At 34.3% G+C, this 20,833-nt stretch overlaps 1 protein-coding gene across 1 annotated transcript; it reads left to right on the plus strand.

Moving 5' to 3' along the window:
- Positions 1–13,814: 13,814 nt before the first annotated feature.
- On the plus strand, positions 13,815–15,188 carry LOC108466401 (uncharacterized). Its single transcript, XM_017766726.2, has 2 exons — positions 13,815–13,949; positions 14,064–15,188. The coding sequence occupies exons 1-2, from the start codon at positions 13,815–13,817 to the stop codon at positions 15,186–15,188; spliced, it is 1,260 nt and encodes a 419-aa protein (XP_017622215.2).
- The last annotated feature ends 5,645 nt before the right edge of the window (positions 15,189–20,833 follow it).

Consider the following 20,833-nt stretch of genomic DNA (forward strand, 5'->3'; position numbering starts at 1 on the left):
GCATGCACAATATTCGATTCATCTAGAAATATAACACACAAAATCGTAAAACATGCTTCATCTATCACAATTCATCAAAATAACAACAGGGGTAAAAATGTCATTTTACAATTATCGTGCAAAACAATCATAAACTATACAATTATCATGCAAAACAATCATAAACTATCCTGTAACATCCCAAATTAGGGCCTAGTAGGAACAGTGGTTTTGAGACCACAAATTCGAATTAGAAATAATTATTTTATAATTATTATGAGGCCTATGATATGTTTATATGATTGTATAAAATTTTCATGAAGAAATTATATGTGAGAAGTGTTCAATTTGGCTTTAGGGACTAAATCGCGTAAAGTGCGAAAGTTGCATTCTAATAGCTAAAGGTATTAAATAGCTATAGAATTTTTAGTGGAAGCCCTTATATGGAAATTAGCCCATTAATAAGTTAGTGGAAGATATTTTTTTGGTATTATTGAAATTAGTTAGAAATTAAAAGGGTAAATTGGTAATCAAGTTAAAAAGGTATAATAAGACAAAAATGCAAAAAGTTATCATCTTTATGTTTCTTTCTTCCACCGAAATAAGGAAAAATGGGCAGGCATGGATGAGCATGATATTCGGCCAAGCTTCTATGGCTCACCTAGGTACGATTTTTGTCTCGTTTTTAATTATTTTAATGTTTTCGGAGTCATGGTAACTCGATTTATCTATCCCATACCTTCATTTTCAAAACTGTTAAAGTTTGTGAATTTTTCCATTATTGCTAAAATGTGTATGTTGATAATTTATAACAGAAAATGCATCCTTATTGTTAGATAAACAATATTTGTAAAGTGATTTTTGATAAAAATATCGATTAAGGACTAAGTTGAGAAATGTGTTAAATTGTGTGATAAAAGTGTGAATATGTGAAATATTTGGGCTGCAGTAAGTAAGATAAATATTTGGCTAGGCTTGGGTTGGGATAAAATTGAATGAATTTTATTTTTCGAGCCTAGGGACTAGTTTGCAAATAAGTGAAAGTTTAGAGGCAAAATTGTAAATTTTCCAAAGTATGATTTTTGGGTCAATTTGAATATTGTGAGTAATAAATGAGCTATATTTGAAATGTTAGATCAAGAAAATCGAGATTTGGGCTTAAATCGAGAAAGTACGTGGTTAAGGACAAAAAGGGAATAAATAGTCGTTTTTGAATTCGAGGTAAGTTCGTGTGATAATAATAATGCAATGTCTTATATAAATTGACATGCTTAATTATTATTATATAAATTGGTATGATTTGTAACGGATATACTCGACGAGGAATCGACAAATGAGTCGTATGATAAAATTGGTAAGACAATAATGTTATTGTGATTTGTGATTGAAATCTGAATTGATATGATAATTCGGATGCGTTGAATTATATGTTTGTGGTACTATGTAGGTGATTGTGTTATGCTTCACGAAATTATATTGTATGCTATGCATATGCAATGACCTAAAACATACGTTTATGATGTTTGATGACATTATGAATGGTAACTTTGTGTTAAAGAGTGATATTACATGAAATATGTATGATGAGATTTGATGTGGTAAAACTCCTAGTTGAACCGTAGAAATAGATTGGATATCCATGCCATGATACTAGGGTTATGTGTGAGCCAGTGTAAGACCATGTTTGGGACATGGCATCGGCATTGTTATGAGAGCTAGTGTAAGACCATGTCAGGGACATGGCATCGGCCTCAATATGCGAGCCAGTGTAAGACCATGTTCAGAACATGGCATCGGCACTATTATGAGAGCTAGTGTAAGACCATGTCTAGGACATGGCATCGGCCTCAATATGCGAGCCAGTGTAAGACCATGTTTGGAACATGGCATCGGCATTGTTATGTGAGCCAGCGTAAAACCATGTCTGGGACATGGCATCGGCACTGATGTATGAGAGCCAGTGTAAGACCATGTTCGGGACATGGCATCTACATTTTACCCTTTTTTGTAATCGGGTATCCTTTAGTATTCCAATTGGTTCAACGGATGATTTAAAGATTGTTTCATGATTGAGAAAAGTGATGATTATGTTGCAAGTGGTACAAGTATGTGTGCAAAACTCATGAGAAATGATGTTGGTTTATAACGCACCTTTGGTAAGGATGCAAACAAGTAAGTCATGCCCATGAGAATGATTTTATGATGACCTTGTGATTATGGGTCTATGCTTATGATGTATAAATATGTATTTTTACCATGACGGTTGAAATGATTTGTAAAGGTGTTATAAACTTAGTTATCATTATTTTACACTAAAATAGTTTTGGACAACAGATGTAGTCCAAATTTGAAAATCCACCAAAAATTGTGGAAATTGAGTTAGAGTTGAATAAAATATGAAATTAAAGCTTATCGAGTCTAGTTTCACATAGAGGAAACGGTGTAAGCAAAAGAATTTCATATTATGTGATATTTGGATTTCTGTGAGACAGGGCTAGAGTGATTTTGGGTTCCCTTGTCTTAACTTTGGAAAATCATTAAAAATTGTATGAAAATAATTATGGTTATAATTCATATGACTAAATCCTTAATGAGTCTATTTTCAATAGAAATAGACAGAAACATTCCGAACCCCGTACTGTGAGATAATTAATTTTTAGTAAAGAAAGATCGAAGCTGTCAAACAGTAGAATAGGGGTAACTTTGAAGAATAAACTATACTTATTGACTAATCCATAAATTCTTAAAATTTTATAGTAATATATATAAGTCTAGTTTCAAATGCTTTTAATGGATCTTAATTTAAAATTTCGTAGCTCAAGTTATCAATAATTTAGTGAGTATGACTCACGTAGATAGTTTGGCTGGAATATGAATAAATAGAGGAATTATGTGCAATTATGATTGTGTTACCTTGAGAATATGTTGTGAGAATATGGCAAAATCATGTCAATAAATCTCTTATTATTTTCATATGGACTTACTAAGCTATATAGCTTACCCTTACATTTTTCCTCATTTTATAGGGTTACTAAGTTAGATTGGGTTGGAGATCGTTGGAGATTCTATCACACTATCCAGCTATTGAAGGGTATAAATAATTTTAAGCACTTTAATTCTATGGCATGTATAGGGACTTAGTCAATTGGGTATGTGTCATTTGATTTGGCCAAATGTATTGGCTCATAACGGAATAGGATTCATTTTGTATATGGCCACGAGATGTGACTCATATTGGTTATTGGGTTGTAAACCTATTCATATATGCATGCATGTGCTAAAGGTTTCATATGGTGTGGTCATGTGTGTTTGGTATGGATGAATTGTGAATGTGCCCTAGATTACTTGATGGTTTTAAAGTTACTAAATTGGCCCATGGATAGACCTTAGCATGAGTATGAAGTGTAAGAATGTGTTAACGATAATCATGGCATGAAGTTGGTAAGTTGAAACTAGGCAAAGTATGGTGCCTTATGCATGAATAAATCGATATGGAATCGCCACGAAAAGTTCCATTGAAGTTATGTTTAAGTAAGTGCTGACAAGGGTGTCAAATGGCTTGGTAAATAGCCATTTTCTGGGCCACCCAGGCAGATTCACGGCCGTGTGTCTCATCCGTGTGTAGGACACAGTCTAGCCCATGGGCGTGTGACCCAATATTGTTGCTGACGTCATAAACAGAGAGTTGCACGGGCTGCGGACACGGGCCTGTATGACCACACGGCCTACCCCATACAAGCATGTGACTCTCCAAAACTAGAAAATTTTCTAAGTGTTGTAAAAAGTTTGTAAGTTCTCAGTTTAGTCCCAAACCACCCCCGATGTATGTTTTAGGCCTCGTAAGCCCATATAAGGGACATTATGAATATGAATGAATGTTTTTAATTTGAACAAAAAATTTTTATGTCCTAATTTTACATAGTTGTGTACGTTTAAGTCTGGTAATGCCTCATACCTTGTCTCGCCTTCAGACTCGGGTAAAGGGTGTTACATATCAAATTAAACCTACCTATGATCGAGATACCTTGTTCAAGATTATATTTGAAAATTTTAGTTCAAAATGATAAGTAAAACTCGTTTAATTTTAAAACGAAGTTTAAAAGACTAAATCGTAAGACTTTCAAAATATCTAGAAAAACCATTTTACAAAAGTAAGAGTAAAATTATGAAATGTATCAAATATGAATTAATCCTGCAAATTTTCAAGTCATTTTATCATGTTTAAGGACTCCAATACAAAAATTGGGACTGAATTACAAGAGTAACAAAACATGCCCAAGACATGGCCTATCACGTCGTGACGACGCGATTACTCACATAAAAAATTTGTCTAGAAGGAGGCTTTTATGCTGATGATGTAGTAAATGACATCCCAACGACAATCTCTTGTCGCAACGTTGTTTGTGGCTCGTCATGACATCGACTACAATATTTGCGCAAAAATCATAACAACTTGCATATGACACCAACCTAGACATACCATTTTGTGTTTTCATGCCAATTTTTCTATTCTAACACATCATATAACATACATAGATCATACATTAACATACTTTGGCGTTCCATCCAATTATCTATACTAGCATGCATTTTTAAAGTCCCAATTCATTCTACTCAACATGCCAAATTTGCATATAAGGAAATTTTAAGTACATTATAGACCCATACCTTACCATTTTGTCATTTTGAATTTGTCCAAGCATTCAACAAATTCATTTAAGAATCTATAACCACAATTCACTAAGGCACATGCATCCTAGTTAATACATAACCTAACCATTTATCTAGGATCAATCATGCAACAATCCAAGTAATAAAAGCATCCAAAAACTAGTTATAAAAGTCCTTAAATAGTCCATGAATATCCATTTACAAACCAAAACAGAAAATAAAGTCTAATCCCTCAAAATAATCCCACATTGTCATCATTTTTTTTCAAGAAAACCATCTCACATACACAATCAAGTTGCTTTGCCTTGGGACCACAAGCTTGCTCACTTCATCACTCCACATAAGCTATTTCTCTATAAAATAAAGTAAACACAAGACAGTGTGAGCTTCAACAAGCTCAGTGAGTGCTCAAGATGCTACAATAAACCACAATATCAAGAGTTAAAAGTAAGACTAGAAAGCATATAACACTTATCACTATTAATCATTTAATCATGTCCATACATTGGCATCTTGTGATTATGAAATATATATAAATATACAGCACATCAATATTCAGATCTCCATTACACCAATTACTCATAGGGTCTAACATGTGTAACGACCCGATAGTCATGGGTATTGGAAAGCATACTTTCGAGTCTCTGTTTTTGTAAAACAAATTCATAAATATTTATTAAAAATATTTACAAAGTTATTTGTGTTGTTAATTAGGTTTTGATTAGGTGAATTTGTTTAAATTAAGAGTAATTAGGTGTAAAGACTAGATTGCATTTAGGGAGAAAGTTGAATTATAGATTAGAGGAAAAGTGAAGGGACTAAATAAGCAATTAAGCCATAAATTGACAAATGGATGGTGTTGGTAAATACACGTGTAATAATAATAAACATATGTATTTAATAATAAAATATGTATTGCTTATTAATTAAGCAAATATATATTATTATATTATTATAATTAAAACAAAACAAATAAAAGAAAAGAAAAAGGAATTGAAAAAGAAACAGAGAATAGAACGAAACAAGGAAAAGAAAGAAAGAAAAAGAGAAATAAAGAAGGAGAAAAGTTATGGTTTCAAGGGTTCAAAGCTCAATTGATTAGGTCCAGTGATTTTGAAGAGTTGTAATTGAGGTTGTGAGCATCCATCTCATCACATCTCCAAGTGCCAAGATGGTATGTTTCAAATTTTGAATAGAATGGCATGTACTTAGGAAGATCAAGTGTGTTCCAAGTAGTAGGGACAAAAATATAATTTATGAAAACTTAATTTTTTTTTAATGTTCAAATATATTAGTGATTAGCCAAAATAACTTTGGCACCAAATGTAATATTCCTATATTAGGTTCCTTGGATCGAACCGGGTATACGAGTGTTACAACATATCCCAAGTAAGTGTAGCATTAAGCTAACACTCTCCAACACACCAAACATATCCTAATGAATAGAGCTTAGCTCTACATTCCCTTATCCCTCCAATATGTCCCAATATCAAACCACACATATGAGTACTCAAATCCTATGGAATGCCAACTATATACAATGATTTCAAGATATCATAAGGCCAATGTAACATCCTAAAAATTAGGTTAGTAGAAATTAGATTAATAAACCGAGAGTGGTTACACCCAAAAAAAATTTTAAGATGACCTTTGTGCACTTGATAATAAATAAGTAACAAATCTACTAATTTAGTAGTGGTGGAGTTGTCCTTGAAGACATGAGTTCGATTCCTTTCCCTTACATTATTTTCTATTTGGTACAATTTTGCTTCAAACCATAGTTAATGTCCCACGAAGTTTTAAAATAAATGTTGTAGAAATTATAAGCTTGATTTAATTCTCCAAGGTCTTATGTTCAACTCCCTACTCTATCATAATTTTTGTTTAATTTTTTGGCATAAAAATCTTTGGTCAACCCTTTTTTGTCGTCCACTACTGTTGCCATATAAGAAAAGATTCTTTCCTCCATTAGGTAGTCAACCTTTCTCCCTTAGCCCTTTTTTTACTCTATATGTTCCCCTTCATTCATTTTCTTCCCGCCTTTCACTTTCTTCCATTTTTCCCCTTGTTGACTTGCTATGGACGTCCTCCACCCTAGAAAGAGTATATTATCTAATTTGTTTCATCCTTCTCTTCTCCTCTCCTCTTGCACCACTTTGAGCCACCATATTCTTTTGAATTTGGCCACCATTCCACCACGATTAACCACCATCTTATAACTTTATCACAACCACTTTTCAATCATTCCCCTCTACCTCATTGCTTCCATCGCACCACCACTGAACCTCCTCCATTGTTGTCACTGTCGTGTCTCCGCATCACCACCATCGTTGCCCATTTTTCTTCTTCGTTTTTCATTCCCTTTTCATCTAGATTGGTCAAAACTAACATAAGTATTTCTTCTTCTCTCTTATGTAAGATATATTTACCCACATTGCTCATATTTTGTCTTCTTTTATTTAGCATCCACTCCTCTGTCTAACAAAAATTCTGGTGAATCACTGATAATTCTAATCTAACCTGATATAGTGAAGGTAATGGTTATTTTTCAACTCTCAAATCTTTCTTCCCTTTTCATGAACTGGAAATGTAGACTTACACACTTGAATACTATATTCTTGAAGATCTAATCCAAATCAATTGCAATTCCACTAAGATAAGAAAATTTTTGAAATGTCTTTTCGAATAGGATCACACAAGATCTGACTTGATCTACATCATTGAGAGCCAAGGAGCAGTTTTGGTGTTAAAAGATTTATAATTCAAGTGTGGGTTTTAACTTATAAACATGTATTATGAATAAAATTGTTTAATAAATTTAAGTATAAAAATTATATTATGTTAATAAGATCATGATACATGGAAACATTTGAGTCCACTAAGTATTCAAATAAGGGGTTATTAAATTCATTAAAACAATTGAAATCCTAGTAAGTAATCCTGCACTATTTAAATTTTTATTCATTGATTTTGTTGTGTGGTTCACTGATATATGAGATACGTTGCTTATTTTTATCCAACACGCATGATATGTTATGTAATGGCCATATTTTGTTTTGCATGAAAAATACTATATAATGCTAATGTTTCTGATAATGAGATTTGACTCACATGTGAAACATGCTAACTATGTTAATATGCAAATAAATTAGATTCACATGTTAAGCATGCCTACTGAAAGTTATGAATGTCATATCACAAGCATGGGGTTGGGATAAGATTGTACAGAGGAAGATCCTGACAGTTTAATAATCTGAAAATTCTGGTGGTTTAACCAAATTCTCTGCCAATATATCTGCAATATCTTGTGGCTTGTCCACATTGTGGTGTGTTATTGGATGGACGAATTCTAAATAACTCTTTATAGTGTGTAGCGGAGTTGGGTAGGAACATTTTCTGAAAAATTATGTATTGATTTTTGAAAAACTTTGCATCGACATCATCATACATATTGAAATCTGTGATTTTGGACTGCTTATATATTTTTTACTAAATTCAAAAAATCTAAGATTTTGGACTGCTTATATGTAGTTTTTCTATATCTGGAAATGTATGTTTTAAATTACAGTTTGTTATATATGTTAAGATTCACACTGAGCTTTATAGCTCACCCTCTTTACTTTTATGTTTTTTCAGATAAACCCGAGGGTAGGGCTTGGATACAACTATTGGAGGAGTTTCTCAGAAGTTTTCATAATTAAGTATTTTAAATTAATTTTAATATTTATTTTGGGACTATAATAAACCTGCTTAAGGACTATGGCATGGGACATTACTTTGGGAATTTCATTCTGATTTGCATGACTTGATTGCATGACATCAAGTTTTAAAAACTGCATAATTTTGTATTTGATAAGATTTCACATGAAACTCAATTTTTAAATAGAATCTTTCAATAACATATTTGTAACACCCCTAACCCGTATCCATCACTGGAATAAAGCTATGGGGCATTACCGAACAACTTACAGCACACAACATCCATTTCTCATTCATGAATCCATTATCACATAAACGTCGCTCAAACATAATTACATTGTCCCTTGTAAGGCTTTACGAGACCTTAAAACATGCTTGGAAGAGGTATGGGACTAAACTAATAACATTTGTAAACTTTGGAAAAACTTAGAAAATTTTTATGCATACAGGGATCACACGACAGTGTGAATAGGCTGTGTACCTCATAAGGCCACAGACATGCCCGTGTCACAGGCTGTGTGGAAACAGGGCATACATGTTGACTTGTATCACACAGTCGGAGACACGCCCGTATGCCATGGTCATGTGGAATCAGAAGGGTATACTGACTTAGGTCACATAGCTAGTCACACGCCTATGTGTCAGCCCGTGTGCCACACACGGCCAGTAGACATGCCCGTGTGTCTAAGTCGTGTAACTCACTGACTTGTTTTAACTAACTTACAGCAGGCACACGGTCGAGTCACACGCCCGTGTGCTCAATGGTGTGGAGCAAAATTAGGCTTGGTTTAAGCCACATTCTTCACCCTTTCTCAAGCATACCTAAACCACATCATTTTGTACCATTTTAATACATTTATAGGTAGCCAAAACATGCTGTTTCATATACATTTCATGCCATTTAAAAATCCATTAATTCAACAACCAATTCATTACCAAAAGCTTACCAATTCATCATCTTAAAACCAAGCTACAATATGCCATACCAAACATGCCAAAACACAAGGCAATTTATACATCACATATCACTTACCAAACTCATAAATTAAGCCAACCTAATTGGCCAAATACACACCAACATTTACATCATTTACAAGCCAACTATCATGGCTAATATCATAACTCAAAACATATAATCATAACACTAGCCTATATATGCCATATACCATATTTACAAAGCATCAAAAGTACCAACAAGTTGATCGATAGTGTGACAATGTTTCATGATGATCCACGAGTCTGAGCTAGCTTCGATTATCTAAAAACAGCGAAAGAACACACAAAGTAAGCTTAAAAACTTAGTAAGCCATAAACAAATAAATTATCTTGTGAAACAACATCATTCCCATCACATAGACAAATTATGAATAAACACATATAAATTCAAAAACCTTTCTCATTGTATATCCATTCAAGAAACACATGTAAATTCAAAAAAAAATACTTCTCTTTTCAATACTCGTATGAATCTCATACGTACCTGTATCACTTAATTCAATCACACATTCTTTTTCATCTTGACATTGCCCGTTGAACCTTTTGGAATCGTTAAGGATACTCGAAAAAAAATCACATATAGCTCATACAATGCCATCCCGTATATGGTCTTACATGTTATCACATATCGATGCCAATAGCCCAAAAATGGTCTTACACAAAATCAAATAACGATACTAATGTCCCAGACATAATCTTACACGTAATAACATAACGATAATCCTAATATCATGACATTTGTATCCTATACTATTCCTGAGGTTTGTACAGGACTTTCAAATTTTGTAACCCTGTTGATTTTTGCTCGTATTTGATCATTTGATATTCAATGTTGTTCAATGAAAAATAAACATATATAATCCAATTTAAAGACATTTATTTGCATATGAACTTACCTCATATTCGGGATAGATAGACTGGATCAACTATTCGATAACCTTTGTGTAGCAAGCCCAATTTTCCTTGCCCGCAATAAACCCAAAAAAATAAATTAAAAACTAGAAATTAAAAAAAGAGTAAACCGAAATAGAAAACCAATCAAAATCCATTAAGTCCAAAACAGTCCTTAAACCCTTAGCCCATTACATTAGACCCAGTCTCGGGCCCATACCAAAACCAAATAATAAAAAACAAACAAAATAATAGATAATAAATAGTTTACTAACCCAAATAAGTCACTTAAGCCCAACAACAAAACACAGCCCAAACATACACCGAGACTCAAAGACCAAGACCCTAACCCAAAGTCCCATTACACCCAAAACACCTAAACCTAGCCCAATTCCTAAACGACCCAAAGGAGCCCAATAGCTTAAAAGCACCAAAAACCCTAGAGGTTTCTGGAATACACCAGAGCAATAGTAGATCGAGCTCCCACGAATGGTTCCCACGCACAGCCTCCATAGCCTCTTCCTCCGTACAGCAGTCCCACGCTTCCATAAAACCTGCGAGAATAAAAATGATAACAGAAAAATAAAGCCAGCAAATGACAGCAAGAAAATAGGATTTTTATTTTTATTTATTCTATAAAGCAGGCTATAAAAAGCCATCGATTGTACTTTGAAACCTTACGCTTACTGAATACAAAAAAAAAAAAGCACTTCGAAAGCAAATTAGAAAAGGTGATTTTTAGCTTTTCCTTCGATTTGGTTCTCACTTTTCTTTCTTAATGATTTTCATTTATTGTATAATAAAAAAAAGAGAAAGAGACTTATCTGTGTTTTGACGCCTTCGAATCCTCGCTTGTTTTGTCACAATCGAAACTAGGTGACGATTTTGAGGCTTGTGAGCAAAAGTCACGGACTTATGGTTTAATGAGGCCTTGATTGGCCATTGTATGATACCATCCATCGAGAGGAGAGGCGAGAGGACGGTCGAATGAAGGACTGCTGGTTGGCCAAATTTTGGAGAGAAAAACTTCTTTTTTTTTCTTTTTGAAAGTGGCTAAATGCTTCATTTAGGGTTTGTTCTTACTATTATCGGGAGCATTAGGCGACATCGTTTTAGGCCAATATCAATGGCCTAAAAACTACATTGTTTAAAGAGCCACGACCCGATGACCCGACCCATGCGCTGTCAAGACCCGTGCGTTTGGTCTTTGAGGGATATTTGTGCCATCAGTCCTCCCCTTTTGCACCGTTGTTCAAGTGAAATTTATTTATTTTTTTAATTTATCTCTCAAATTTGCGTGCCAACTTAATTTGATCCTAGCCTAAGTATTGCGTTTTGGGATTTGGACTATTTCCAGCTTTGATCCCTGTACCTTCGCATGCATTGCACTTTAATCTATATCTTAATTTTAATAGGTTTATTTTATTTTTAAAATATCCCCTTCATTTTAATTTTATTTTAATTGATTTTTTATTTGGTATAATTCATAATTATTTGTGAAAAGATCCACTTAACATTCATTTTTAATTCTGGTTTTTTTTAAAGTTTGAGCTACTTTGATAATTTTATTTTATTTTAAATCATTATTGTAAAGTTTTTATATCATATTATTTTAACATTTGGTATAATATTTTACATAGATTTTCTTATATATTATTATTATATACATATATAGTTCATGATAAAGTTAATTTTATTCTATATATATTATTAATTCTATGTTATTTTTACATATAATTACTTCTAGATCTATTTATATATATATATATATATATGTTTTAAAATCTATTATGTATATAGTTCATTCCCTAAGATCATATTTTATTATGCACTTTTGCTATCCTTTCATATTTTATGTATTATCTAAATTATCTTTTATTGTATAAATATTGTCAACTTTAAATAAATGTTTTGTTTCTAAATATTTTGCATATTATTTTATTCAAATTTCTTCTTTTATAGCATTTAATTTAATGATTATATATATATATATATATATATATATATTCCTAGTTTCTTATATAAATTATTTCAAATTTTATCATGTGTTATTTGCTCATCAATTCATCTTTTTAAAATTGTTTTGTATCATCTTGGCTCTAATTTTATTTTGTTTTGTACATTTTGGATTGATTGTTTTATATTACACCATATAGTATTGTTGCATACTATTTATTTTTTATTGTTATATTAATTGTTGTTTATCCATGCTTGAAAATTTGGTCATATTTTTCTTGGATTTTGCTATATATTGTTGTTTGTTTATTAATTGGTTTCTCAAGTTTATTTTATCTTCATTCACCAAGTATCGTACTCTATTTGTGCATATTGTCCCATGTTTATAATTTCAATTTTGTTTGCAAATGTTGCTTTGTAACTTTTAACTTTTTGTTTTAAAATTAATTATTTTGTTTTATTTCAAGTCAAGTTAATGCATTTTGAGCTAGTTTTACAATTATTCATTTAAAAATACTTTAAAACGAGAGCAATGTTTAATGTTTGAAAATTCGGGGAATCGTGCCCTATCGTGCTATGTTTCGATCTCCCGTCTGTTCAAAATAATCAAATATTTCTTTAGAATTTCACTCGTGTTTTTTAAATCCTAAAACAAGGCAATGTTCAATGTTTGGAAATTCGAGGAATCATGCCCTACCGTGCTGGGTTTCGGTTTTTCGTTGGACTAAATAATTGGGCATCCTTTTGTAATTTAAATCTTAGACATAAGGACAGTACTTAATCAATTTGGTACCAATTTTGGGCGTAGTGACGGTACTAATCCTTCCTCATACGTAACCAGCTCCTGAACCCTTTTTTTTTCAAATTTACGTAGACCAAAGTTGATTTAAATGGAATAAAATGTTTTACTGGGTGATCCAATCACACCTAAACAAAAGGATTGGTGGCGACTCCACACTTTGTTTTAAAAGACGATCCTCGTTTTTACCTAAAATAAAAAAATTGTTTCGACAGCTTGGCGACTCCACTGGGGATTGAACAAGATAGTCAAGCCATAGAATTGATTATTTTATGTCCTTTTGTCTAAAATTGAAAATGTAATTTGAAAATCATGATTCTTTGTTGCATTTGTTTGCATGATTGTTGTGGTCCAAGTCTTGTAGAATAATATTGCATGGCATTTCATGACCATTGCAGTTATACCTTTATGTGGGAGTGAGAAGCTATGCCTTCGTGAGGTTTTCACCTCGCATGGGCCAGTGGATTTCTTCCGGGATACATTCGTACCTATGATTTCGTGAGATTTTCATCTCCGTATGGTCATAGGGAAATATATTCCCCTGAGCTAAACCCGATCCATAAGAGCCTATAATGGGTGAGGATTGAGGAATCTACTAGCTCAGGTACCTTTTCTTTAGAGCCAAACCGTATATAGTGAACCCTAAGAGCCATCCTTAGGTAGAGCTACGTTAATCCTTAGTAGTTGCCTATATATTTGTTTTGATTTTATCACTTATATTTGATACTGACATGTGGTGTTTTGTTTTGATTGTGTCTTGCATAACATTGCATATTTAAGGAGGTGTCGATTCGTGTTCGATTACTAAGTTAGAAGATTTAACATGGAGAATGAATTTCTTAATAAAGTCGAGGATAATTCGGCCGTCCGTGCATGGTCAGAGCAGTTACAATCAGAGAAAGGGGATAGCCTGGTAGAAGGATATACATCGGGGTTGTGGAGCTTCACCCGCATCAATGTGACACAAAATTAGTTGCAAGAATTGAGAGATATATGGGCTCATTGGAATGAGGGAACTAAGCAATTGTTCCATCAAAATTATGGTGATATACCCTATTTGTTCGATGTTAAGGTAGATAAGCATTTGTTCCGAGCTATGGCCCAGTTTTGGAATTCTGCCTATAGTTGTTTCACTTTTGGGGAGGTAGACTTGGTGCCCACCGTGGAGGAATATACTACCTTGCTGCGATGTCCAAAATTTCAAGTCAGCAAAGCTTATACTAAGGTTTTTAATGGCCCAACTTTTGTGAAGAAGTTAATGAATATTATCGGGATGAGCGAGCATTGGGTTGTTGCTCGAGTTCAACAAAAGGGAGATGGAAAATGTATTCCTTGGGAGAATTTGAGAGATTTGATTTTAGCATATCTAGATGAAAGAAAAAAGGTTGACATCTTCGCTTTGAGCATTTATGGTTTAGTAATTTTTCCTAAAGCTTTAAGGCATGTAGATGAAGCCGTCACTGATTTGTTCGATCGTCTTCCTAAAGGAACCACACCTGTACCTGCAATATTAGCTGAGACGTTCAGATCCTTGAGCACGTGTCGGAGGGTGGGCGAAGGTAGGTTTATTGGATGTGCGCAGCTATTGTTGGTGTGGTTTCATGGTCACTTTTGGAAGGTGAACAAGGTCTCTTACCGGGTCTTTTCTGAAAGTTACTCCCCATTAAAGGAAGAGGCAGCTATGCAAAGGAGAGATGATATTTCAAAGGATTGGTGGATGGAGATTCTTCAAAATTTCAAAAAGGAGGATATAGAGTGGAGAGCCTTTTGGATGGTCCCTAATGAGATTCTTTCTCGATGTGGAAAATTTGATTGGGTACCATTGCCAGGGATTTGGGGAGCCATTGGATATACTCCTTTACTTGCATTAAGGCAGTATAAATCGAAGCAGTTTATACCCACAGCTTATGGGTTTGCTCAGTGTGAATTCTCATATAAGGGTGACCATTATAAGAAGAAGGTTCAAGAAATGTTTGATACTTGGAAGCAAGCTCACTGGATGAAGAGGTTGGTTGTTTGTTCCATGACGACACCTGAATACAAGGGATGGTTTGGTAAGAGGGTCAATGATAATATTCCTAGGCCAAGTTTGGAGGGCACTCAATCAACGGAAGAACAATTGCAAGTTGCCCTGTCAGAGTTGGAAATTATAAACAGGACTTTGAAAATAAGAGTTCGAGCTTGGGAAGAGGATTGAGCAGTTGGAGGAAGAAAAGATGCACCTGAGATTAGATGTGGAGGTTCAGAAGTTAGAGGTAGAAAAGTTACGGAAAAGGAAGAATGAAGTTGAGGAGGATCTGGAGGGTTTGAAGATAGATTATAAGAAGCTACGCCTATCGATGAGGACTGCTGGGTTAGGGAAAACTTTAGAGTAGTGGCGTCAGGAAATTCGAGAAGAAAAGACTAAGGCTGATCAATGGGAAAAGAAATTCTAGGAGGTTCAAGCTCGAAATGAGGCCTTGGAGAAAAGTCTGTCAGAGATTAAAAGTGAACAAGTTGAATTAAGGGCTAGAGTAGAGGAACTTGAAAGATCTCTTTGTCTGTACCGGAATTGCAATTCTGTGATGGAGTTGAGAGCAAGCTTAATCAAGATAGAAGAAATGAAAAGGAAAATAGAAGAATTAGAGGCGGCATTGCAGAGTTGTGAAATGAGGATCGAGTTATTGGAGGCAAGTGAAGAACAATGGAAGGCACAGTTTCATCATTCTCAAGATCAAGTTAGAAGCAGGGATTACATTATAGGAGAAGCCATAACACAAATTCGGGAAGTAGCTGATTACTTGCAAACTTTGGCGGTACAGGCAGACATATTAAGTGTGAAGTATGAGTTGGAGTCAGATCGGGGGTAGGAGCTAGCTTCATTGCTCAGGAAAATTAAAGCTCTGAGCATTAGGGCAAAGTCTTATTTGTAACTTGGTTTTATGTAAAGAATTTTGTTTTCTAGTAAAGTTTTCTAAATGGAATTGAATCAGAATTGATGCCTCATTTGCATTCATTTCATGCATTTGCATTACATTACATCATATGAATTAAAGACCATTAAAATATCCTAATTAATTAAAAATTATTTCAGTAATCTAGAATTGTAACACCCCGAACCCGAGACCGTCGCAGGAATCGAACACGAGGTGTTAACAGACTTCAAACCACTTATTAAAAATTTCCCAGACAAGCTGCCAATCTGCGTATGAGTCGCATTAAAAATCATATCTTGAGTTCTGAAACTCGAAATCCAGTTCCATAAACTTTTCCCGGAACTAGACTCCTATATCTATATGGTAGAATTTTTGTAGAATTTTTGGTTGGGCCAATTGGTACAGTTTATTAGTTAAAGTCACCCCTGTTTCAGGGTTCAACTACTCTGACCTTCATGCATTACGACTTAGATATTTCCCTTTACAGAGCTTCAATGCTTATGCCGATTGTTTCTAATGAAACTAGACTCAAAAAGGAATCTATAAATATAAGGCATGACTTATAATTGTCTCTGATTAATTTATGGTGAATTTCTAAATTCGGAACAGGGGATCTAGAATTCGTTCTGGCCCTGTTTCACAAGAGTTTAATTATATCCTAACATACAGCTCATATGGTCGTTTCGTTTCTTCCATATGAAAATAGACTCATCAAGCTTCGATTACATAATTTATTCCTTATTTAATTCCATTCCTACTATTTTTAGTGATTTTTCAATCTCACATCACTGCTACTACCAGCATCTGTTACTAAAGCAAACTATGCCTATTTTGTGATTTTTCCTTAATCTAACTAATAATTCATCATACATATCATGAATTTAACACCGAGAATAATCAGCCATGACAACATTATCAAACAAATTTTTACTAAGACTTATAACGAAGTATCATAGGACCAAAATTCAACTTAATATTTATGCCATTTTCGCATGGCTAAAGTTTACATACCAAAGTTCAACAAAACATAATAGCCTATACATGCCGAAATGTTCTCCTAGACCAACTAAGAAGAAGATACCCCAAAAAGTTGCAATCCGGTGTGATGACTTAGATGACGGTCCAAGCACGCAAAAAGACGAGTCCAAGGAACCTAAAATAGGTGGCAAGCAAACACCGAATGAGTATATAACTCAGTAAGTCATAAGCAATGCACTCCCATCCATTAATAACATTATCACAAGAGGAAACAAAATGGAACGAGGCTAATTACTCCATCCAAACCGAACTATACCATAGTTCCTTAGACCTTTCGGTTCAATCTCATACCAAGTTACACATTCACATTCCATATACTAATCAATAGGATATTTGAGGCATTTTTATACATCATTTTGTTTTCGTTACAATCATACAACTAAATGACCTTTCACTTATTCCACGATAATTCTTATGTACGTGACTTCAATTAAAATTGTCACATAGGTTCAAAACTTACCAAGCTCAACTCCAAATATAAACATAGCGCCTATTAGCCATGAACTCAAGGTACTTACCCGATCCGCTGTCCGTGATCAACTCAATAATATCGCACACTCAGTGTCAATAGTGATTCAAAAACATATAGTGAGTCCTCACACTTAGTGCTATATAATCAACTCGCACACTTAGTGCTAAATAATCAAACTCGCACACTTAGTGCTGTACAAATTTTAAACCCGCACACTTAGTGCCAATCTCATGATCATAAATGTTTATACCCGCACACTTAGTGCCGAAATCAACAACTCAATACATCTCACCTCTTTTCTTTTCATTCAATACTTTCATCACCACATACATACATGTATATAAATTTATCATTCCTTTCGGCATAATTACATAGACATTATGTCTATTTAAATCAATACAAAATATATGTTTAGTGACTTACCTTGTGTTGGGTAAAATAGTTCCAAGTCGGCTACTCGATGACCTTCGTCTTTCCCTTGCTTGATTCTCCTCCTTTAACTCCTTGAGCTTAATCAATAAATCAACTAGTTTAACCATCTTGCTAAACATTCATAATTCAATTACACATGCATATGTATGTTTGTATATTAGGCAACCATCCTCACTAATTACCCATCTAGTCGATTATACACATAATTAAAGGTAACATCACGAACGGGCATACTTATGTATATTTATATATATATATATACACACTTCCAAATGGGAATCACAATTAGATTTAACACCACCTTCATACTCAATTAGATGGCCCAATGTATGTATATATATACAATGTCAACTATAACATCTTTTAAACACCTAATTTCATCTCATGAACACTTAATCAAATTTTCCTAATCTAGCATATATTTTCACATCTATTTGTAATATCATGTAAATTCACATATAACTACATTTCTTAAGTTCTACATCTTAATGCCCATTATAGCCACTCTCATGGTCTAAATCTAACAATCGGCAACACCTACCTTTTCACTATGTTAGCCGAATACTCAATCTCTTCTTAGTCCTAAATTCGGCACTTCCAAAAAATTAGCTTAACAATTCCAACTTTCATGCTAACATCCCAAGCAACTTAACACATCCATATAACTAGCATGCTAATAGCATCAAGGTATCAACCAAAATTTTTAGGCTCCTTAGCCAAATTCTAACTCTCCATCAACCCCAAATCCAACCATGAGATAGATAGAATTTAGACTCATCACCCAAAGGTTGTATATACTTCCAAAGATACCCTTGAACATACCTTAATCTAGGAATCTTCCTTCTTCCCCTTCCTCTAGTTACGGCAATTGCAAAAGAAAGAAAACATGAACACTCCTTCTTCTTCTCAAGTCACGGCAATGGAGAAGAGAGATGAGCATTTTTTTTTCCTTTTTCCTTCTTTTACTAACATTATTTTATTTCCAATAACCCAATTTCTTATTATAATATCTAATTAAACATATGTATTGCCCATCAACATTCCATCTTGGCCGGCCACTATAAAGAAATTGGGCAACTTGACATGCAAGTCCACCTTTGTGTTAACATACACTAATAAGCCATTTAAAATTAGCCTATCATATTTCACTATGTCTCATATTGATCCCTATTTAATAATTTCTCATGCAATTGGCAAAATTAGAGAATGAAACTTCCACATACTCATGTACACACATAATAAGCATAGAATATAGCAATTAATTATTTTTATGACTAAGTTTTGTGGTCCCGAAACCATTTTCCGACTAGGGTCACACTAGGGGTGTCACAAGAAACCAACAAAAACACACCAAATACGCATCCCTACGGTACAAGGAAAAAGACCAAGTCAACAGACAAAAGACTTGAAAAGTTAGAGCAAATGCAAAGGGATATGCAAGAACAAATGCAGTCACAGATGCAAGAGTAGCTAGCTAAGATTCAGCAAGAGATGAAGGATCAAATGATGGAGTCCCAAAGAAACATGATGACTCAATTGTCCCAATTGTTGGTAGGAAGTATGGATAAAGGGAAAGATCCTATGGAAAATGTTGGGGAAAATAATGAAGACCCTCAGTATCCTCCTGGTTTCACTCTAACACATGTACAAACACAACCTGAGATAAATCTACAGAAACCATCTGTTACGATTAGGCCTCAACAGTTTCAGACTGAAGTTTCAATACCAATGAATGTCGAAGCTGGTTAGGCTTTAACCCTAGTAATAACTCGAATAATCCAATGGTGCCTAATTTGGATGAAGTTGCGAAAGAGGAAAGGGCAAGGACAGAATCACAGAAACAATTGGAGGAGCGGTGTAAATGGCTAAAGGAAAAGGTCAGGACAGTGGAAGGCGTTGATAGACATCCTAGAATTGATGCAAAAGATCTGAGTTTGGTCCCAGACTTAGTACTTCCATACAAGTTCAAGATGCTAGAATTCGAGAAGTACAATGGAACGAGCTGTCCTGAAGCTCATATTACCATGTTTTGCAGAAGAATGACTGGGTATGTTAATAACGATCAATTGTTGATTCATTGCTTTCAAGACAGTTTGGTGGGAGTAGCAGCTAAATGGTACAATCAGTTAAGTCGAAACAGAATTAGTTCATAGAGAGATCTGGCACAAGCATTCATGAAGCAGTACAGCCATGTAACAGATATGACTCCTGACAGAATTACTCTGCAGAATATGGAGAAGAAACCAAATGAAAGTTTCAAGCAATATGTGCAGAGATGGAGGGAAGTGCCCATCCAGGTTTAGCCATCGCTCTTGGAGAAGGAAACTACAATGCTTTTTATTAATAATTTAAAAGCTCCGTTCAGAACTCACATGTTAGGAAGTGTCACAAGGAGTTTCGCAGATGTGGTAATGACTAGAGAAATGATTGAGAATGCAATAAGAAATGGAAGGATAGATGTAGGAGAAAATGCCAAAAGGTCTGCTCCACGAAAAAAGGAAAATGAGGTAAACAATGCAAACATGGGGTATTCAAAATCTGTTACTGTAAGCCAATTAAAACTAGTAACTGCTGGTTCATCAAGGCAGGAATCTGAAGCAAAGTAAAACAATGTGAAACTTCAATTTACACCAATCCCCGTGACATATAAAGAATTATATCAAAGTTTGTTTGATACGCATGTGGTGGCACCTTTTTATCTAAAGCCATTACAACCTCCATTCCCTAAATGGTATGATGCCAATGCTCAATGCGAGTATCATGCAGGGATCGTAAGACATTCTATAGAAAATTGCACTACTTTTAAAAAGCTAATTGAAAGATTTATTCAAATGGGCATTGTGAAGTTTGATAATGCGCCCAGTGCAGAAAATTTGTTACCTAATCATACTGATAGTGGGGTAAACATGGTAGATGGAAGAATGGGGAAAAGAGTCAAGGCGGATATTACAGAAGTAAAAACTCATTTGAAGTGGGTCTAGAAGA

Source organism: Gossypium arboreum, chromosome 2, assembly GCF_025698485.1.
Source record: "Gossypium arboreum isolate Shixiya-1 chromosome 2, ASM2569848v2, whole genome shotgun sequence".
Classification (NCBI taxonomy): Eukaryota; Viridiplantae; Streptophyta; class Magnoliopsida; order Malvales; family Malvaceae; genus Gossypium; species Gossypium arboreum.